This window comes from Pan troglodytes, chromosome 15, assembly GCF_028858775.2.
Source record: "Pan troglodytes isolate AG18354 chromosome 15, NHGRI_mPanTro3-v2.0_pri, whole genome shotgun sequence".
In the NCBI taxonomy this organism is placed as follows: domain Eukaryota; kingdom Metazoa; phylum Chordata; class Mammalia; order Primates; family Hominidae; genus Pan; species Pan troglodytes.
The window spans coordinates 76,587,447-76,610,488 of record NC_072413.2 but is presented as its reverse complement, the minus strand read 5'-3'; the positions used below and the strand labels follow the sequence as shown (position 1 = coordinate 76,610,488).

The 23,042-nt window shown below is 40.3% G+C and overlaps 1 protein-coding gene across 45 annotated transcripts in view; it reads right to left on the bottom strand.

Moving 5' to 3' along the window:
- The window catches only part of NRXN3 (neurexin 3), a 1,722,001-nt gene that overhangs the window by 1,231,181 nt on the left and 467,778 nt on the right, over positions 1 to 23,042 (bottom strand). For 25 of the 45 annotated variants that reach the window (XR_010151246.1, XM_063793837.1, XM_063793838.1 and 22 more), the window contains 3 exons: positions 15,346 to 15,647; positions 11,490 to 11,513; positions 9,449 to 9,610 (listed from right to left, as the gene is read on the bottom strand). Coding sequence is in view for 42 of the 45 variants with exons in the window: in XM_063793837.1 (XP_063649907.1) it covers positions 9,449 to 9,610; positions 11,490 to 11,513; positions 15,346 to 15,647 (488 nt within the window). In the remaining 3 variants the exon portion in view is untranslated. The remainder of the gene's footprint in view (positions 1 to 9,448; positions 9,611 to 11,489; positions 11,514 to 15,345; positions 15,648 to 23,042) is intronic. The other 20 variants (XR_010151247.1, XR_010151248.1, XM_024348618.3 and 17 more) reach the window with 1 other exon arrangement.

Genomic DNA, 23,042 nt, shown 5'->3' with positions numbered 1-23,042 from the left:
ATCCAGGGCTTTCAAAAATGTCACTAAAGCCTAGTTTCTTCCCATCTTTTGGCTCTGATTTTCTCTATCCTGGCTTCCTTTTTGGTCACTGTGGTGGCAAGATAGTGGCCAGAAGCTTAGTTTAACACCACTCCAAGTTCTAGCCCAAAGCAGGAGAGAGCTGTTTCCCTACAACATATAGACAAAACTTCTGAGCCTGTATGTTATGGATCCAAATTGGTTTAGGAGCTCACCTATGAAGAAAACAACCATGACCAGGTGAATAGGACTCTCTAATTGATTTAGGGATCACATGCTCACTAATGGAGCTGGGAGTGGAGCAGGTGCCACTGAATCATTGGATTGAGAATGAGGGGAATAAAAATCAAGAAACATGTATCAGATGAAGGCAGAATGAATACCCAGTTGCCAAATATATATATATATATATATATATATATATATATATATATATATATATTTCTTCATCAACAACCCATCAACTGTAAGCAGCAAATCCTTCTTTAGTAATTTTATTGTGGCACTAACTGAAGAACTACTCTCTGTAGTTCTCTCTGTAGTTCGGTCTGTCATAGCACCGAAACACCAAAGATCTTTGAGACCTCAGTGCTCCTCACTCTTCCTTAGGCCCATACCACTTTTTTACAGCCACCTTGGCTAAATGCTCACACCTGGTTCCTACTGAAATAAGCCTCAACTGTATCCCTGTCCCCAGTAGCTGAGGGTTTCGCTCCTTCTTCCTCTGTGCCTCTGTATGTTATGGGTCCAAACTACATTAGGAGTCCACCTATAAAGAAAACAACCACAGCCAGGGGAATGGGAATCTCTAATCGACTGACATTGCCAATTTCTCTCTTTCTTTCTCTCTCTCTTTCCTGCCCACTGCAATTCCTTGTAATCCAGAAAGTCATCTCTTTTCCAGAAGATTCAATTTATCCTCTTTACAAAAATTTCTTTCTGAAATTGAATCACCCGACATTGCCAATATTTGACTTTTTTTTTTTTTTTTTTTTTTTTTTTTTTTTTTTTTTTGTCCTCACACACAAAAAATGGCAGTTTTGTTTTCTGAGACAGAGTCTCGCTCTGTTGCCCAGACTGGAGTGCAGTGGCACCATCTTGGCTCACTGCAGCCTCAACTTCCTGGGTCCAAGTGATCCTCCCACCTCCCTCCAAAATACCTGGGACCACAGGCATGTGCCACCATGCCCAGCTAAATTTTTTAATGTTTTTTGTACACACACAGTCTCCTTAAGTTTACCAGGCTGGTCTCCAACTCCTGGACTCAAGCAATCCTCCCACCTCAGCCTCCTAAAATGCTAAAATTATGGGCGTGAACTACCATGCCCAGCCAAAAATGGCCATTTTTTTTTTATGGTCGACCCATAAAAAAGCTCTATAATCTACTAGAGCTGCCATAACGAAATACCACAGACTGGTTGACTTAAACTACTGAAACTTATTTTCTCACACTCCAGGAGGCTGGAAGTCCAAGTTCAAGGCTTCAGCAAGGTTGGTTTCTTCTGAAGCCTCTGTTCTTAGCTTGTAGATGGCTATCTTCTCCCTCTGTCTTCACATGGTCTTTCCTTTGTATATCCATGTCCTTATCACTTCTTCTTATAACGACACCAATCATATTGGTTGAGGGCCTATACATATGACCTCATTTGATCTCAATTACTTCTTAAAAATCCCTATCTTCAAAAACAGTCACAAACTAAAGGTTAGAACTTCAACATATGAATTTGCAGAGGACATCACTCAGCCCATGACAAGCCAATAGTTAGCTCCTGAGATGCCGTAATTGCTTTTTGTTTTCTTCTTCTGCCACGTTCCTCCATTTCCTCTGATTTGCATCTTCACTTCTTTCCACCTTGCTCAACTCTTATTTCTTCTGGTCACCTTTTGTGTTGGTTCTCCCATTCTGTCAAGACGCTCTTATCTCCAAACCCACAGAGCGCTTTTCCGTACATCTTCCTTAATAGAATAAAGATGTACAGCAAGATGTTTACCTTGCTACCCAAAGCAATAATGTGTGTTCTATGCTACATTTACAATAAGGTCTCTACAGTAGTGTGCATTTGGATTAGCAGGGATTACTATCCTCATTTTACAGATCAAGACAAAGATATCCAGAGAAGTTGTATAATTTTCTAATTAACATTAGAACTGAACCCAGTAGCAGGCCTTTTTAATTAAACTACATTGGACTCTCCTAACTTCTGCAGGTTTTTAATTGCAGAAATGGTGAAGAGCAGTAAGTGGTTCTTTGGCCTAAACTAATTGATTTTGTTTCAATTAATAACATAAATAACGACTTCATTAACCTTTGTATAGTGTTTTGTATTTTATAAAACACCTCCATTTGTCTAATCCCATTTGCTCCCTACATAAAAATACATGAAATCAGTATTAGTCTCTCTCTTTATAGATGAAGAAACCGAGGCTCAGAACAGTCAAGTGGCTTGCTAAAAGCCATGCAACTAGCAAGGAATGAGTCTAGGCAAGACTCAAACCCTGGGCTTGTGCTGCTGAAGCCCACCCTCTTGTCATGTCTCATGTTGACTCTAAAAGCCTCACTTGGGCTTTACTAGCCCTACGCTGCACAGTAGTCTTCATGATAGAAAAAAGGAATATTTAGGCCCAAAGCTATGACCTAAATTCACCTGCTTATGGACAGAGACATTTATCACCACCTGAGAAATCAGGAAGGCTACCAAAACAACAGCTTGGGAAACAAACGAATTAGAGAAAAACGGAACGGAGATGGGGAGGAGGGAGGAAAATGAGTAAGGAAGAAAGAGGACAACCCAAAACAAAATCCAGAGAAGAAATTAAGTGACAGCATGAGAAATAGCAACAAGAGACAGCAAGAAAGACAGGGTAAAAGAAAATGAGTATTTTTTTTCAAGAAGAAAAAAAGCAACAACAAACACATTATCCCAAAGCCCGCAGGTGCCAGCAATTCAAATAAACGTATAGCAATTAACAGAATTAACACAGCCTTAAATAGCTTGGCTCACCAGATGTGGACGCCTATCAGGGTTCTATAAAATGTAAAGTTATTACAGATTAAGCCATTAATCATCTGTTCAGAGACTATCTCTGGCTGCAAAACTCCATTCAGTTTTAAATGGCTAATAATCACAAAGGGATGTGGAATGTAATGTGCACAATGATGTTCTATCCAATCCTTTTTCCTTTAAATATGTGTTCTATTCTCCCAATTCTCCTGCTTTTCCTTCCTCCCCATTAGAGATGCCATGAGAAAAGAGAGATGAGAGAGTCCAGTCTGTCCCAGAGGTCTCAGTGGCACTTTCGCTTCTCCACTTGGGAAAATGGAGGAGTGTCAGATTGAGGAGAAAAGAGGATGGTGTGGAAATAACCAAATCAAACTACACAGAAGGTCCAACACGTGGGAGGAAACTGTGATGGGCTTGAGTAGCCTGATGGGGACCCTACTCATGTAACTCAGTCTTGGCTTGGCCTTCCTGTATTTCATTTGTCATTGAACAGCTCAGTAATGCCAAGGACGGAGGAAAAGAGAAATGCGTGTCCTCTCAGGGAGGGTTTTTGGAAACTGAAATGGGAGTCAGAAGGAAGCAGTTTTCTGCAGTAATGTTAAAATTCAGAGAGGCAGGCGCCAATCTAATGCCGAAGCTCAGGGGACCACTTTTTCTTTTTCTTTTTTCTTTTCTTTTTTTTTTTTTTTTTGAGACGGAGTCTCACTCTGTCGCCCAGGCTGGAGTGCAGTGGTGCGATCTCGGCTCACTGCAAGCTGCGCCTCCTGGGTTCATACCATTCTCCTGCCTCAGCCTCTCAAGTAGCTGGGACTACAGGAGCCCGCCACCACGCCCAGCTAATTTTGATTTCGTATTTTTAGTAGAGATGGGGTTTCACCGTGTCAGCCAGGACGGTATCAATCTCCCGGCCTCGTGATCCGCCCACCTTGGCCTCCCAAAGTTCTGGGATTACAGGCATAAGCCACCGCACCCGGCCGAGGGACCACCATTTCTATCCCTGATCTTCAACTTCCTAGGACAAAAACATACATCAGGGGAAAGTGGTAGATGAATTAACATTACTCCTCAAAGAATGAAGGCCTGATGGGTAAGATGCCAATCTGACCATGTTCTGCTGCATAAGGTCCTTCAATGGCTCCCCCGTTACCTAGAGAACAAAGTCCAAGGGTATAGCATGAAATAAAGGCCTCTACGAAATGGTCCCTACCTAACCGCAGCTACCAGTCCAAAGCTCCCAGTCTTATAATTTGGGCCTTGAAATTAGCAAGCTGTTTGTAAGTTCTTCATCCAGACACCAGAACACGCTCTACCTCCATGCCTTTGCTCACCCTGCCCCTCATCCTGGAGCACCTCTTTCCCCATGCTTCCATGCTCACTTCTACTTGGCTTCAAGCACCTCACCTTGGGATGCTCCCTGAACCCCAGGATGTATTAGGTCCTTCTCCTCAGCAGCCACATTGTAACTAAGAATGCCTCATGTTGTGCATTAACTGCTATTTATTGCAATTATGCGTGTGTCTGCCTCTCCCCACTAATGTGAGTTCCTCTAAAGCAGGAAACATGTTTGACTCATATTTATATTTTAGCACAGTCCTTGGCATATTATAGGTTTGGGGGATATATTGTTTGCTATGCACTGAATGTTTGTGTTCTCCAAAGTTCATTTATGGAAATTCTAACCCACAATGTGACAGTTTTAGGAGGTGGGGCCTCTGGGAGGTCATGAAGGTCAGGTCATGAAGGTCCCTCATGAGTGGGATTGGTGCCCTTATAAAAGGGACCCTAGAGAACTCTTATCCTGTTTTTTCCATGTGAGAACACAATAAGAAAACAGCAATTTGCAACCCAGAAGAGGGCCCTCACCAGAACCTGACCAGGCTGGCACACTGTTCTTGGACTTCCAGCCTCCAGAACAGTGACAAATAAATTTCTGTTGTTTATAAGCCACTCAGCCTATGATACTTTTAAATAGCTGTCTGGACTTACACATTGCTCATCTAAACTCCACCAGATTTCAGAGCTCCATGAGGTTATCACATTCATTTATTTATTTATTCCAGACATACTTATTGAGTGCATTTTTTTTCATGTCAGGGTCCACTCTAGGTGCTGGGGAAATATTTGTAAGCAAATAAGACCTCTGTTCTCATGGAATTCACATTTTAATAAAGGAAAACATAGTGTCAAATAAATGACCAAAGGCAAAAAACAAAGTAATCATTGAGGGCAGGCGGGATGAGTTATCCCTATTTTTGCATTATGATAGAATTTATGTAGGGCAAACCTCAGAATGATGGGTTTTTTTTTCCTGACAATGATTTGCTAATATGAGAAATATAGAGATTCCATGTGTTAATGGATATTCACTTACACTTATATTTCTATTTGTAAACTATTTTATACAATGCAATATATAATCCTTAATAATTATTATAAGCAAAAACATTGTATTTTGTATGCTGTATGATTTCACTTTTATGTACATCATTTCATTTTTTTCTTAAGAATGCAACATAAGTTTTATTATCTCCTTGTTATGGATTAGAAAACTGAGACTGGAGTAAGATCAGTGGTCTTATTATATAGCCAGTGATAAAGCTAGCATTCTTAAGCAGATTTTCTGATCTGAAGCCCAGTATTCTTTTCATTATACTATGATGTCTCCCTCACAGCCTTTTCTAACCCATTTTTCATAGAGGAACTTCCAATCATTCCTCTTAGCCTTGCTGAGGCTTTTAATATAATCTTTTTCTCATATCTGATAGCTCAGGGGGAGGGAGAGAAGAATCTTGAAAGATTCAACCACTGCCATGTCAAGATGTTCTTTAGTCATCCCAGGAAAGTCAAGTGGTCAATAGTATCTAAAAGCATTCATTTAGGAAAGATATTTATTAATGTACAATCATGTGATTTCACTCAGCAAATATTGACTGAGAGCCACTAAGTGCCAAGAACCATTCTAGGAGCTGGGGACACAACAAGAACAAACATGAGACAGACACACTAAAATGTGAAAACATGAAAAGGAACAAGATGCTGACTTCATGATAGTTAAGTGGACACAAACCTTATATTGATAACTAAGGTGTGTAGAGAACCATCATAGTTTGATGACAATGTGGACGCTTTGTTGTGGCTTTTACACTGGTATGAAGTTAGGAAGTACGCACACAAGTAATATCCAGTCCCTTTGGCACAATCACGGAGCCAGAACTTAGCTTTTAGGTGTGAAGTAACTACAGTCCCAAAGACAAAACCTATTTTGTGCCACACACAAAGAAATATTGATGATCTGGAGCAGAAATTGCATAGGCCCTTCGCCATGTCCCTAATTTGAAGAAAATTACACATAAAATCACCTTGTTTCATTTAGGACAACTTAAAGCCACAAATGGCAAGAGAAGATTTTTTTAAGGCAGCAAGAGGAAAAGGAAGGGGAAGAAGAGATTGTGAAATAATTAAAGACTGTTCTATGGTTTAAGTGGATGAGTGGGGTTTATCAGGTAGCTGAATCCTAACATAGCCTTTGCTGTTTACTGATTTATCAAAAACAAATACCAAGAACAAGAGAAGTATCTCCACAGACCTGCCCACAGAAAAGTGAAGTGTAATTATTAAATGCAAAGAAATAATACGCCAGCACTACGTTAGACTCAAAGTGATCTGTTCAAAGTACTCAGACAAATAAGAAGACTTCCGAGTCCCTTAGAAAGACTATCACGCTGTACAGGGAAAACAGACGGGGCAGGAGTTTATCAAATTCTAGCTTTGCCTATCATTTCCGTTAGTGTTTTGAACTTTCCTTTTTCTAACTTGGTCTGAATTTAAATGCATATTTGTGCTGCTAGCTAAGATAAGGATATATTGACATCACTGATTATAGTTATTTCTATTACTGACACTGTTTTTCAGAACTGCCTTTACCTTTTAAGCTATTCAGAATGATTCTGACAGACTTTTGAAGCTTTCTGCTCTCTATCTGGGCAGCAAAAATGTGTGTGTGTGTGTGTGTGTGTGTGTGTGTGTGTGTGTGTGCGTCTGTGTATTTTATTTTCTTTAGTTTCCACATGGATAAAGTCATCAGAGACACCTTTGTGTTTTTATGAGACTTGTTTCAAAATTTTCAGGGCATCCTTCCTGATTAATAGATAGAAGATTCATGGTTGGGAAATTGCTCCATTGTCTCTAAGTATATAATGGAGAGGTAGCTCAATATAATTGTGTGTAGGAGAAAATTAATCCTAAAGGCAAGACCTAAATCCTGTCCTGGAGAGACTCCATGCTCAGGACTGTTGCACTACAAAACTGAATGAGCACTCCACAGCAACCAATGCCTCATTCATTCCTGAGCCATGTCCTTGGTAACAAGAATGTTGCAGTCTTTTTCTGATGAGAGTGCAATTCCAATGTAGTGTGATTTAACAGTGTTTAAGAGTCTTTCAGGATTCACTAGACAGTGCATAGTCTATACCTTTATTCTATCCAAAGAGGAGTAAATCCCAGGGAGGAAGGGCTCTATGCCTACCATAATTCCATCAGAAATGACGATGAAATCTCTGAAGCCAGCAGAAGCCTAGGTAACATCCTGCAGAGAGATAATAGCACTCTTTGGGTGCTCCTCTTATTTTGTCCTACAGGCTGAGAACAATACAAAGCTATAATTGGATTTTCTCTCCTTTATTATGTCTCTCTTTTCTACCCCTTCCTCTCAATTCGCACATGATTTATTACAACAAGGACTGCCTCAAATGTCACTCCTTCTCTAAAACTGACTTCCACCTAAAATTTATGTTTCCTCTACTCAATTAGAACATTTAGTATGTGCCACTGAACACATGCACTCCTATGCTATACTTATTCACTCACTGATCTCATCTCCCTTCCTACAAGGCAAAGCCTTGGAGCATGGAGATCATGGCTTAAAAAGAGCCACCAAATTTAGTTACAGCACAAAAAAGGTACTCAATGATTATCATATAAATAGACAAACAAATCCTTATTATGCATCTACTATGTGCCATGCCTAACAGACACAATTCCTGCCTGGACAAGGCTCACAGGGCAGTGGCATGAATGAATGCATGGACAGTGCCATCTCATATACAAATGATGCTCAACAAATTTCAAATAACCATAGTAAGAATAAAACATATGCCCCGAGAGGAGACTCATAAGATGTCACAAGAGATTGTTATCTACAAGAAGGAACACTGTTTGCTTCTCAAGTAACATCCCCAGGGAGATGGTATAGATATCTTCGGCAATGAAGCTTAGCTTAAAATGTGCAGTGCACTGCTTTGATGCCACAGTGTTCTGAAAGAGCTCTACCAAATTAAGTCTGATTCTTTTTGCCTCAACAATTGACCTTAGAGGTTGAACTTACACTTGGCTGAAGCTCCTTTGCTCTCAGAAAGAGGTCTCAGTACATCAGCTACAATAGTAATAAACAAGTAGTGGCAAAGTCCCACTGTTTTTTCACAGCTACTAGCTCTCAGGGAAGAAGAAGAAGCAAAGGAAAAAACCAGTCTTCTGAGCCTTAATGTCACATTATAAGAATTTTCTTCCGTCTCAAATATGAGACCCTTGGGAACACCAGGCTTAGTGAAGGTAAAATAATACATATGTTATATTTTAGACAGGGTACACAACAACAGATTGAGCCACTTTTAGCTAGAGCTTTCCTATTTGCCAGGTCAAAATCACAAAATCAAACTTTGCACTCATCTAGTTCCTTGTGATTTCAATGGCCTTTCACCTGTGTGACTGCATTTAATTTATAAACACAGCCATCTGTGGGATAAGAGCTTCCATTTGTTAGATGAGGAAATAGAACTACAGGGTACTTGACATGGTTTGGCTGTGTCCCCACCCAAATTTCATCTTGAATTGTAGCTCCCACAATTCCCACATGTCGTGGGAGGGAGCCAGTGGGAGGAAGCCAGTGGGAGGTAATTAAATCATGGGGTCAGGTCTTTCCCATGCTGTTCTCATGATAGTGAATAAGTCTCATAAGATCTGATGGTTTTATTAAAGAGGAGTTCCTCTGCACAAGTTTTTCTTCCCTGCCACCATGTAAGATGTGACTTGCTCCTCCTTGCCTTCTGCCATGATTGTGAGACCTCCCCAGATATGTGGAACTGTGAATCAATTAAACCTCTTTTCTTTATAAATTACCCAGTCTTGGGTAGGTCTTTATCAGCAGCATGCAAACAGACTAATACAGTACTAAAGTGACAAACCCCAAGTCATGCAACCAGCTTAAGCGGGAATGAACACGTAGGACACCTACTTCCAAGTTCAAGGTTGTTTCTGCTGCAATCTATCATCTCATAGATTTGAGGACAGATCCAGTCATTGATTTAGACATGTCATTTGTTTATAAATGAAACAATCACATGGTGCATTAAATAGAATTGGGTGAACTTTACCTCTTTAAGGCAGCCCATGAAGTTGTTGCTGACAGGGGAGCCAGGCAAGTCAGCGGTACTTGGGCTTCCTCCTACATAGAAGAAGTCGTCCGAGCCCAGCATGGTATAGTCCTCTTGAGTGTAGCCCGTCGTGGTAAGAATGCCATCCACAGAGATTGTCACCTGGTGGAGGGACATAGGGACAAAAAAAAATCCCAACAATGACCTTACGATCCTATCATAACCCAGTGGCTTCCCCTACTTGTGGCATCACTTTCATTAAGATTTTCATGAGATATACTTTCTAATTTGATTTGATTTTGGTATTTGCAGCCAAGTTCCATTTTCTGGTCTGCCTCCCTGGGTCTCAAGCCTTCAGTATTTCCCTGCAGACTCATGGATGACTTTGTTGAATTTCCAAGCTGGGCACCTTGTTCTACCCATTGCAATCTTTACACAGTCAGGCTAGAAAATGGAACCATCCTCAGACGATATCACTTGTCTCAGTTCATTGCTAAAATGATTGTTTATTTCTTACATGATTGTTATTCATGGTGGTAGTGAAAAACAGCAAAGAAGACATTTGATGATGAAATTTGTTAGGGGTTGGTCTTTGGTTGTTGATGGTTTTATTTTTCCTTTTTTCTTTTCTTTTCTTTTTTCCTTTCTTTTATCTTTATTGTTATTAATATTTTTTTGGCTCACACCACGCTGACAAACATGCATTCAGGGAGGGAAGGAGAAGGGTCTTGATTCTGATATGGTAGTGGATGATACATGCCATGGACTGCCCCAGGACACCAATCCCTACCCTCCCTTGGCTCCCATCACCACCTCCAAGAGAAGAAATGACCCAAACCAAAAAGGCAACTCTAACAACAACAATAAAATGAATGATGAGGAATAATAACCAAAACAATAAAAATAATAATGCCCACAGAAAAGAAATAGCACGCTTTTACCCAACATCCATGAAAGGAGCAGAGGGCAGAGAGAAACGATGGGGCCTCAAAGCATGCACACACCATACACCGATACACCCATGCAGAAATTATCTGGAACCAAGAGAGAAGGCGGAAGAAAAACAAAACTGGGAAAGGGTGGGGAGAAATTAGGGAAAGAATCAAAATCCACTTCACACTTACATGCATTGAACAAACCGAAGAACAAGATGGAAGTGAAAAAAAAGCATTCAAAACTAAAAGGTAGTCTTTTCTCTGCCTGCCACCTCCCTTACTAAATAAAAGAAAAGAAAAGAAAAGAAAAAGTCCAAACCCAACCCCCAAATATATGAAAGATGAAAGGAGAATGAAGAGTGGGGAAAAATAAAAGAGAAGAAACTGAAATTGGGTTGATGATTGGTAGGTTGTTAGTAATGAGGAGGAAAATGAGGAAACAAATTCTGATGCAGGTAGGAAAATTCACGAGACAGGAACATGCCATGCAGAGTTTGTATGGAGAACATAACTGGTGGATATCCTTTTGGCCACGGTAGGGGAGTAAGGTAAAAGAAGGGTAAGAAAGAGTCTAGGAAGTTGAGTACTTTCCTCCCCAGATCACCTGTGGCAGCCGTGGCCATATAAAAGGGAAAGGGAAAAGGGACTAAGGAGTGGGAAAGGAGAAAAAAAGAAAAGAGGAAGAGTGAGAGGGAGAGGAAGGCACAGAAAGAAGGAAGTTCTCACTATAAATTTCTGTTGTCCCTAGTATGTAACTTGGAAGTTGTAAAATAAGAAAACAAAAGAAAACAAATTCAGCCAAATGGAGATTTAAAAAAAAAAAAAAAGCATTTTTTTGGGGAAAAAAATTGAAAACTAGAGAAAAGGAAACCTTCCCCACAAAATTCAACCAAATATCATTTTTAGGACAAGTGCATCCCCTTCCTTTTTTTTTTTTTTTTTAAGAAAAAGAAAGGCTTGCATTTAATGTAACAAAATCTTAAAAGAAGAAATTAGTCTAAAGAGGATAAAAGGGGGGGTTGGAGAGGAAAAGGGGGGCAACACACGGCAAACCCAAAAAAAGAGACAATAAGAATGATATCTACCAGACAATGTAGTTTGTTTACCATAGCGTGTCCGATGCCTGAGTGCTTTGCGGAGAAGGGGGAAGAAAGGAAATTAAAAATTGTGAACAGAACGATTGTTAATTAAAAAAACTAAAAACAAAGATGAGTCGTTAGGGTGTTAGTACATTAGTCGGTTAGTAAAATGACACATTGCATGAATGATCTTGTGTTAGTTTCTCAAAAAAAAGGCACCCGACACAGAAAAAGAGAGTGGGGGGAAGACAATGAGACCAGGACTCTATGGAAAACCATGCCACCTGGGGCACAGCCAGAAAAGGAGCTGCAGTCTACATGCCATTGCAGCTCCCTGCTTCTTCCAAATCTCTCTCAGACCAGACCTCACCCGTTAGAATTAGCACCATACTTACTTCCCAAGGGCTTTCTGAATGGACACCGCCCACTCCCTTCCCACCCTCTAACACAAACGCATTCCACCTCTTCCAAAAGGAAAGACCCCCAACAGGTACCATTCTACATGTAGATAAACAGATACAAAGAACTGAAATACAAATATTTTGGGGTTTATTTTTTTCACATCTGACTATGACTACAATGTGGATAAATGATCATGACATCCTCCCAAAAAGGAAAAAACTTAAAGCATTTACAGATCAAACCTAGCATAGAAAGTCTGCCTTATGTAGTGTACTCTAGGTTTCCATAGATAATTAAACATCTACAGCCTATTTGATTTTCGTGGATGTGTGCAACCAGAGAGATACATTTTTCCTTCAGTTTAGAATTAATAGAATGTATCAAAAAAAAGTTAGAATCTTCTTTATTACTCAATAAGGTCATTAATTTGTTTACTTGGCCAGAATGCTTTGGAATCTCTCTCCCCTCAATTCTTCTTGAACAATGCTTTTCAAGCTTTTATGTAATTTATTGTATGGATAGCAGGGAAGACTGGCAGGTTAAACATGATTAGAAAAACCCTCTGGAAGACTGGTAACCTCAGTTTTGTGTTTGTGATTTAACAAAAGTTAACACATAGAGGTAAAGCAATGAAAGTTATGGCCATGACCTTGGACTCAGGCAAGGTCAAGGACCAATTACCACCCCACTACCACATACAAACACACAAATTCCTCACTACCTTGGTCCCTAATCCCAGTTATAGTTTGCAATAGATACAGGTAGTCCACATTCCTTCCTTTAATTGTAAGCCATAATAAAATACCTGGCCTTGGTCCTGACCTGGCTTAAAGGCAAAACCATGAATAGATGATCATGAAGGAAGAAATGAGGAGACTTCTGCTCCATTTGGTAATAAGTACTCTGGGAAAACCCAGGTAAACTTTACTCAATGAATTTTTGTCATAAAAGCCATTCAATCTTACCAAAAATATGAATAAGGCTGCTATAAGTTTGTTGTCAAATATTTATGGAGCTCTTTATAGTTTAATTGAAATAGACAGGAAGGTCCCACCATTCAAATGTATCCTAGGGAACTCAAGTAGATGTTATAAATATTATTTTAATGGGCAAAATAATAATCTTATATTATTCACAATAAAATAATTGCATTTGCAAAATCAACTTTGCTTTTCAGAGATTTTCCTCTTTCAATAAATTGCATTTGGATGCAAAATTTAGTCAGAATTTCAATGAGGTTCAATTTTAGGTTCACTTTCTCACAGAAGATTAATACTCCCTCTGCCAAGAAATACCCCCAATACTGTAGGGCCTCTGTATCCCTGTCTAGAACAGAGAATTGCACTTAGCTGCATCCTTGGCGCCAGACAGATGCAGTCACCTTTGAAACAGAATGCTCAGCCTGTAGATCATGTGCACGTCACAGCACGTCTATACCCAGACCATGGATGAGCTCATAATCCTTCTGGAACATAAGGTGCTTTGCATATTTAGCCACCACACATGGCTGCGGAAGATTGTAATCACCATTTTGCAAATGGAGACTGTGGTGGAGAAAGGTCAAATGGCTTGCCCAAGGGCACAGAGCAGAGTTGGGCCTTAGAACACGAAGGGCAGGGGTGGGAAAAACATCCAGGGTAGTTTTCCTCTAGCTGCTCTGATTAAAACAGCACAAACAATATTTGAATTACAGTTTGGTCTATCCTCTCTCCATTTAAAGGACTTAAGTGTGCCTGATACTATTTTAGAAAAGTGTTTTTAGTAGAAACAAAAGTGAGCCTTTCACAGGAGAATTGGAATCATTCCAGAATGGCAAGGAAGGGTGGTGGGAGAGAGGTAGAGAAACAAATTGGTGAGAATCATGACCTGATTGTGCTCTGAGGTACATGAAAAGTCTCTCCTCCACTGATTAATGCCTAAAGCGTGTTATTTTGTACCTGCCAATCAAAACTAGCAAAAGGTTGTATTTCACTTTTAGGTCTAGTCTCTGCAGCTCTCATGTAACAAGCCCTTATGTGTTAGCAAATGGATATTTGATTTGGGTTCTCTTGACAGTTGAGACGTTCTCTCCTGGGTAAGTATGGATGGGGAATGATGAAAGAAGATATTAGCAATAGGGTTCTTTGGCCTTGGAGGAAAAACATAGAACAATGATTCAAAAATATCAGATTCATGAATGTCAAGATGATTGGGGACTCTAAGTCTTCTGTCATTTGGCATTTTTACCTGAGATAAATGTAATCTCCCAACAGGATGGCTTCCTTGACATACCTAAGTGTGGAAATGTGTTTCAAATGTGTGCCAGCCTATACCATTTGTTTAGTATTCATAAGGAGTTACACTTTTATCAAACAGAAAACATAGGCAAACACTTATCATTTCTTACGCTTTCACATTGACATTAGAAGGCATTAAATCAATCTTGTGGCAGAAGAAAATTTGGCAAGCACTTTTTGATAAGCACTTCAGAAAGTATAGTGTTTTCTGGTTAATAAAGCCTGGATGCCATCCAACTGGGTTTAACGACAGATTCGCAAATAGAAAAACCAAGTGAAAATGGCAACCTGGAAAAGGCGGTCTCAGCACAGACTTTGATTTTTATAGGAAATGGTTTTCTTTTACTGATGTGAGCTGATGAGGTATTATTGTTATCATTATTATTAGTCATGAAATTGAAAACAACTTCACTTGGCTAAGGCTTTCTGAGAATGTTGTCACCTGACGGAGGTGCCTGCTTAGAATCGGCAAGCGATGGGAGTTCCCAAGCACGGACAGAACCAGGAAAGGCTGCTCCAAAGTTGACTTTTTTATTTGGGTCCTTCCACTTTCCAGGCCTCCCAGTCAACTGAAGAGTCTCGGAGGGAGAGACAGGGGCAATAGAGTAGGACCACCGCATCAAGAACAGAGAAACAGAGGAATTCAGAAAGATCCCGGCTAATTAATTCCAAAGCTAGAGGTTAACATAAAAGAAAAAAATAGTTGGGAAAGGGTAGTAAATTAAAAGAGGAAAAGGAAGACTTTTTCTGGAAGGAATTAAAATTATGGCATCGTGGCAATGGCTAACTTAATTAAAAAGAAAAACATATATTCAAAGAATGAGGAAAATCTACGAAGCTGCAGAAACAAAATGCCGTCCCTAATTGAATTTAACAATAATACGATAAGATTCAAATGTAATTAAGAAAATGATCAAAGGAAAGCAGAATAAAAGGAATGAAAGTACTTACAACTTTTATTATCTATACAACTGAGTTTTTTTTTTCTTAAATAACAAGCACAGAGGGAGAATTGAAGTATGTGGAGAAACATATTTTAATAATTTTCCACGTGAAATTGCAAAGACCGGGAGAAAGTTAGACGTTAACATCTCCATCCCTGAATCTCTACCCCTCTCCACCTCACACCCATCACCTGCTTCACAAATTTACTACCCAGTCACCTAAGATGAGCCTTCCAGGAATTCTCTCCCCTCAGCCATTACCTGCCGGAGGTTGCGTGTCACTTTGACATCATGCCAGGCGTTGTCGTTGAATTTTCCATTCACTGGCTCCACAATGGCCTCAAAGGCCCCGGACCCCAGGTTAATGACCAAGGAGACCGCACCATCCTTCAGAGCCAGGTTGACATAGTCAGCCGACTTGCCCGTGTGCAGGATGAGGCCGTTACGCTGCCAGGTCTTAAAGGAGAGGGTGATTTCATCACTGCTGCTCTGGATCGGGTTCTGAGACAGGTCGTAGCACAGATACTCTGAGCCTCGGAAAGTGGCCACATTCTCCTCTCGAGCTATAGGAAAAGAAAAGAGGAAAGCAATCAACACTTGTCTGGCAAGAGTCAGATCTATGCAAATACCAAAGAGAACACACCTCAGGGGCACTGCCCCGTTCTTGTGCTGATACCAACACAGCACTCCCTTCAATTCTTCTGCAAGTCCTATATCGAAACACCAGGGAAGCTAGCAGCAGGGGTGACTGCAGAGAAACGACGTGTCCACACGAGGGTAGAAGACAAAACAAGGTGGTGAAAAAGAGATTGCTGCCTTTCCTTCGAATTTTCTCAAGAAAAACCTAAAGGGAGGTTTCATGCAAAATGATCAAGTGAGGCTCGAGTTGCTTTTGCTTCAGGAATTGCTTTTAAATGCTTGTAGAAGAGCTGGTTTAGAATGGATAATTAACTGTTCTGACAAAGGACTCTCTAGCTCCAGGTAGCTTTTATTGACCAATAACTAAAAATAAATTACCCTGAAAGATCTGGCTCTGATTTTCATCTGTCAATAACTCAGCTAACTTTGGTTTCTATAGTACAGTCCTAAGCCCCGTGGAACATGGCTGGGTTGTTAAGTAGGAGGTTGGACCTGAGCAGGTGATACAGCAGGTAAGGAGAGGGGAAGAGAATTAATTTGATATGTTTTGATAAGACAGCAATACCACTGTTAAACTCAAGACTCTCTGCTCTAGGGTATCCTGTTTTAGAAGACCCTGGTTGGACTATCCTATGGCCACAGAACTAGGGTTCCACAGGGCCAGGATGGCATTCTCTTCTTCCCCCCAGAACTATCCTTCCCCACAGAACTAGAGTTCCATGGGGCCAAGATCGCATTCTACTGGAGCCCATATACTCTTTCAAGACAATATTTCATAGACTGGGACCCTGTAATTGCCCACCCAAAAAGCCTTAAGCCTGTTTTTCAGGGCTTGTGCAGGCCTCTTCCCTGGATCCATCTTTCTTTTTCCTTCTTTTTCTTTTTATTTCCTTTTTTTTTTTTTTTTTTTTTTTTTTTTTTTTTGAGTCTTGCTCTGTCACCAGGCTGGAGTGCAGTGGTGTGATCTCGGCTCACTGCAACCTCCGCCTCCTGGGTTCAAGCGATTCTCCTGCCTCAGCCTCCCAAGTAGCTGGGACTACAGGTGTGTGACAACACGCCCGACTAACTTTTGTATTTTTAGTAGAGACAGGGTTTCATCATGTTGGCCAGGATGGTCTCAATCTCTTGACTTTGTGATCTGCCTGCCTTGGCCTCCCAAAGTGTTAGGATTACAGGCATGAGCCACTGCACCCAGCCCTCGATCCATCTTTCTAAAGGCAAACCATACATATTGCAAGGTCTGAGGAGTAGCCGTGGGAGACTATTTGCAGAGATGTGGATAGGGCTTCTCCATTAGGCTGGGGCAACCACATGCATTCATACCAGACCCTTCATGATATAGGACAAAGCCAAAGGTGGGAAGAGAAGGGAGTAGACCATGGGCTGAGGACTAGGGGTTGGCTGGTTCCCCTTGTGCTGCTATTTCCCAATGCAGAACTCCAAGGAATCCAAAAATTATAAATTTGAGCCTGGCTTTCCAAGTAGTTTTAAAGGTATATTTGTCAAGGTAACAGGGTGAAATATATTTTATTTAATTATTTGTTGATTCGATCTATAATTTTGACACACAGTGTTATGACCTTCCATTTGTCTTCTTGCCAGATAGCCTTACTTAGAATGGTCTACTTCATACCAGAGTTGGTCAAAAGCTATCAAAAGCACCTCATTACTAAAAGAAAATGGCAACAATAGTAGAGATATACAGTTTCCCTCTAAAGATTGGAGGCTACAAAATAAGGTTGAGAGAATTCTATTTTCCCTGCCGGAACTACACTCCAGGCTTATTAACCAAAGCCAAGTCCACTTCAACTCAGATCTGTGTTAACCATTGCAGCCCCAGGTAAATTTCTTAGGCAAAATAAATATTTTTTCATCATAAAGTAAGAGCTGTAAAAAGGAGATATTTTATAATGTGAAAAGACTACTACCCACTACATATTGTTAAATTAATCTTAGCATTATGACATCATTAAAACATCAGCCTCAGCTTCATACTCCAGGGAGTTAAAGAAGAGATCAAGTTTCTCTTGTGTGTTTCAGAGCAGCCCAGTCATATGTATCTACCTGCATATGTCTGCTTGCACACACATTGGTATAAGCAAAAGAGACCTGTTCACCTATAAATGCTCACAGGGTAGCTTGCACATGTATAAGTAGTTAGCCCATTACTCATGCTGGATTTTAGCAGAAATAGCCCCCCAAAAATAATAAAGCAGAAAATTCAACACTGACTGCGTGTTTGAAGTAGATCTATCCACTCCCCAAATGTTCTGTCTATTGTCATAATCTCTCCCCTCATTTCTGAAGAAACGTCTTTGTTAAAATGCAATTGGACAAGCCCCTGCTCAGGAGACCTGGAGGTGACCCTGATCTAGAGTAGAAGGTGACAAATCAAATGGCGTTATCACAACTAAGCTCTTTTTCTACAGACATGGATGTCCACAAAGCCAACCACTGTGCATGTCCTTGGCACCGCAAGTGGTCTATTAATGGGTGTCTTCTATAAACATTTAAGTTATACCTTGTGTGCCCACTGAACTGAGAAAAATGAGCAAGGAAAGTAGTGCCTATAAAGAGAAGCTTAAATTAATCATCCAGTACCCTTCAAAGGGGAAAAGTTTGACAGAACAGCAAGGCACCAGATATTATTTAATGTGCTACATGGTGCTTAATATTTTTTATATAATTAGAGCAAGGAGTCTGTCAAAATAATAAATTTTAGAGCTATAAGGGATTTTAGAGATGGCCTGATTTAATGCCCTTATTTTATTAAGGAAGAAATTGATGACTAGAAATAAGTGAGTTGCCCGAGACATCACAGTTAGTTTGTGGTACTCTGGGCTTGGGGCACGTCTGGTCTTTTCTTAGTCTAAATATTCATTATCTTCCCTTTGCCCATCACTCTGGATATTCCAGATGCTCCTACTTGTCTTGTCAAAGGCCACAGATGATTCCGTGGGACTGTGCATTGACTGACAAACCATCCCAAACTTTGAATAAATTGAGCCAGAAACCAATTCCTCTCACCTTACATGAATCACTCATTCACCAAAAGAAATGTTTCCCTTTCAGCCCCTAGATCTGTATTTAAAGCAAAAACACTTCGTTTATGTGGGAGGCCATAGGGGAAAAAATGGCATCAGTGTAGAGAAGAGAATATCACCATAAATAAATAAGAACTAAAACCAACGTGAGGAAGAAAAGGCCTATGCAAATCACATGCATATTTATGCTAATCTCCATGCAACTATACCGACGAAGATTTTATGTGGCCAAGTGCCTTCCTTCGCAAATATTTAACAGAAATTGCTGTAACCATTCACAACCTTCCCAATCTTTTCATCCAATGAAGAATTTTCTCAGTTTACCTCTTCCCTGAGTCAGAGGAGGCTACCAAGATCAGCATTACCATGTTGGGATATCTCCTCCATTGGTCAGCAAACAATAGACAACTGAAAGCTTCTCTCTGAATCGTATCCTACATAAGCAAATGTATATCATTTTCAAGTGATGGAATAATTTTCCCCTACATGTTATGGGGTAAGAGGCACTAGCAATGCATAACCCAGTCCTTTTTTTTTTTTTTCTTGAGACAGAGTCTCGCTCTGTCCCCCAGGCTGGAGTGCAGTGGCGTGATCTCAACTCACTGCAAGCTCTGCCTCCCAATAACCCAGTCTTTAAAAGAGCAAATCAAGGGCTAGAAAGGAGAAGGAGAAAAAAATGAGGACCTTGAAGAAATCATTGTTTTGTCCACTTGCACAACTGACATGATTTTTCTTCTAAGACCTCCAATCTATCTTAATTTCCTTCCAGTAGCTGAGACTCAACCACTCTCTTATCACCTTGAAAACCATACTAAGTTGACAGTAAGGGTAACTAAAAGGGGCAAAACCAAATAGTGACAAACATGCATTTCTAACCTTATTCAATCCTTTGAATCCTCCGTTAGAAAAAACAAAATAGCACCCAAAAATCTGTTTTTTATACTTGGTGTTTATACTGAGAAGTAGGTTGAAGAGACAATGCAGTCACCTTGTATTTATTCAAGCTAAATAGGTGGAGAAAATGAATGCAGGGGATTATGTAACACAGTACATAACAGCTTAGCATAAAACTATAGCTTGGCAAGAGAGGAGGCACTGACAGAGCTAATGGACTGTTTAGATCCATTTAAATTATATCATCCCAAAGTTTACAATCAATTGCATAAGTGTAAAAATGAAAAGTATTATTCTCACTGCATGAAAAGCAAAGCTCAACTCTGTATGAAAACAAATCATTTATCCATTATTCGTAAGTGTCCAATTGATTAAACACTAGATGCAATCTAGATATGTATAACTCAAGATTTTAAATCAGTTTGTATAAGATATATGAAGTACTGATCTTTCAAATGGCTGGTTAATTCAATACTGATATATACTTAGTATTAATAAGCATTTACTTAATTCTGTTCTTCACTTCTTTCCCCCTAAAAGACACCCAACTTACAATTTATATAATAATGACTCTATTTCTCTGAGAAATTCCAAAGCAGATTAAAATACTCAGTGTTATATTTTATTACTATGCAATCTAAGAAGTGTGGGGAAAATGCATGTAACTGTTTAATTAGGCCTGCCATTCCTAATGGCTTGGTGTCTTAAAAACCCAAAGTGGGCTTTAAGGGCAAAAAATTTGAACTTCTATAAGTTATGGGGAACCATTGCATAATTTTACTGAGAGGGATAGAAGGATTCAACCTGTATTTTTAAGAGATTGCATAATCTTTTAGAAATACATTTGAACTACTTTTTCAGGGGTTGCCTGGAACTGGTTCAGCCTAGATGTTGATATAGTTCCTGGATATAGTGAGGTTTACACTTCACTGGGCAAAAAAGTAAGCAGAAGTTCCTAGCAGAACAACCTAAGAGAGGCAGAGGCACAGCAAGCCAGAGAACACAGGAGGAAACCAAAGTGTGGATACTTAAGATCCAAGTGCAATCATTGGAAAGCCAAAGACCAAAGGCAAAATTTGGCAGAAAAAGACAAAGAATTAGTCAAGAAAGGACGGAAAATGAAAACATGTCAGACATTGATAAAGAAGGATTCTAGGGCCATTTGCAAGCAGGTATTTACATGCATCTAGACATGTCATGGATTTCCAAATGCCTTCTTAATCATTATTTGTATTCTCTCAATGTTCTGTGAGGTCATTTTACTATGATTACACCAATGTGAGGAAATAGAGACACATAGAGTTTACAGGGGTCATACAAGGCACTACGGAGTGCCATTTCCAAAACTGTAACGCTATGATTTTCATTCCATTGCTTTTCCTACTACACCATACCACTACTTTGCCAGGAACTCAGATTCCCAAAGCAGATGCCTAGCACCCTATATCTGATATTCTGCAGCTGCATGAGGTTCAACCTGTTGAAAGGTAAAACTACTGACAATGGTAGACAAGAGCCCTGGTAGGCAGCAGGAAACAAAGCAGGCAAGTAGGGGAGTAGGTTGACTTTCTTTCCAAATTCTCAACAACAAGCTGAAAAAAGCCAATCTGAGAAGATAACACTCTTTACCACCAACAGAGAGCCTTAGAAATGGAATTTTTAGATACTTAGAAGAGCCCGTTAAAATGCTGACCCCTCTGAAGTGGCTGTAGCCAGTGGTCCTGTGAAGAACACCTGCTGAGCTCCAGAAAGGAGTGGGAGCCAGCTTCCTGATAATGAGCCTCAGAGACACAGCGAAATTGTTCTCATTGTAGCATGCAGCCTTTGTCCTTCAAATTGGTCTCGTACAGCAGCACAGTGCACTACTTTAGTCTGTATTCATGCAAAGATAACCTGGCTGCCCATCCTGGCCTGGCCCACCTGGAAACTAATGAGGCACAAAAACACGTGGGCTACTATTGCCTTGCCTGCTAGGCAAAGAGATGGCCTGCGGTCTTGTGGCCAGCCTGTGAACTCATTTACTCTCTGTGAAGACAAACCCAGCAGGGGCTATATTGTGCCTTCTCCACCAGTGCAACTGCAATCAGAGGTTGGAGGTTCTCAAGTCGTGAACTCACAGATCACCCAATTCTGGCCAGTGCTTTCCAGGCAAAGAAGCCTCAGTAATGACAAAAGAAGTAATGGGTCCAAGGCAAAAGGGTACACAACTGCAGAAAGAAACGTCTAGGGAATAAGTCCACGATTGCACAGTTCTACTCATTCCTGGGGGATGGAGGGGCTGCATATACCCTCAGTGCTGAAAGGTATATTGAGCTAAAACAGCAATTTGAGTATTTTGCTGGCAAAAGAACAAGGCAAGTATGAGTTCGTTCCTCTACAAGTCTGTCTCCTTACTATCCAACCTGCTAAGAATCCAATACACTGAACAGGAACACCTACCTCTAAGAGCCTCTTAGGAAGCTGTGAGCAGACATCCAAGTTATCTGCTGAGCTGTGAGATGATCATATTTGCAAAAGTGAGGGGAAAGTAGAAATTCTTTGAGTGGAGTGAATTCTATTGTACACTTAATGACATTTCCTGCTAGAATTTAGGGAGGAACAGAATGATTGTGTTAAAAGGCAAAAGATTGCACAAGTGAACTGCACTCTTGGCTCTCCCTGTCTCATTTCCCTTACAATGTATTTTAGGGCCAAAGAAAGCATTAAGAGAGATCAAGCTGCAGAGCCATCCCCCAAGGACAAACAACAAAATTCTTTACCTGACACATCCCATCACACAGGTATTTTAAAAGCAGAGTGTACCAGCAGACGGGAAATTGTGTCGCCCTGAGCAATCCTGCACTACAAAAGAAAATACACAGGAAATCTGACCTCCTGAGGCCATTTCCAACCCTTATCCTCAGACTCTCTGTAGGAAAGATGCAGCAGAGAAATAAATGGACTTTTCCACACTGCCTGGGTCACTCACTAGCCTGCAGATGCTTCTTGAAAGTGATGAGAAGGAAAATAGTAAATCAACTTGTCACTTGGAAAATAAACAGCCAGCATCCTGGTGAGGGAAGCTGCCTCCGTCCACAGAAGAATGGCCTGGAAAACCACGCTTCACTGAAATCACTAGAAAGCTAATGGTATCCTAAAGACTGAATTGCTGTCAACTGCATTACAATAAAAGTTACATTTTTGTTTATTCACTTAAAAAGTAAAGATTCACAGGTGCCTACTATGCACCAGGTAATGTGTTCAGTGCTGAATGCACTTAAGTCACATGGCAACCTTGTAAGTATAAATCATTAGCTGACATTTTACAGAAAAAAAGAAATTGTAAAGCTAAAAAATTTTGAATGCCTGCTATGTGCCAGGCCCTGACAACGGATTCATGTT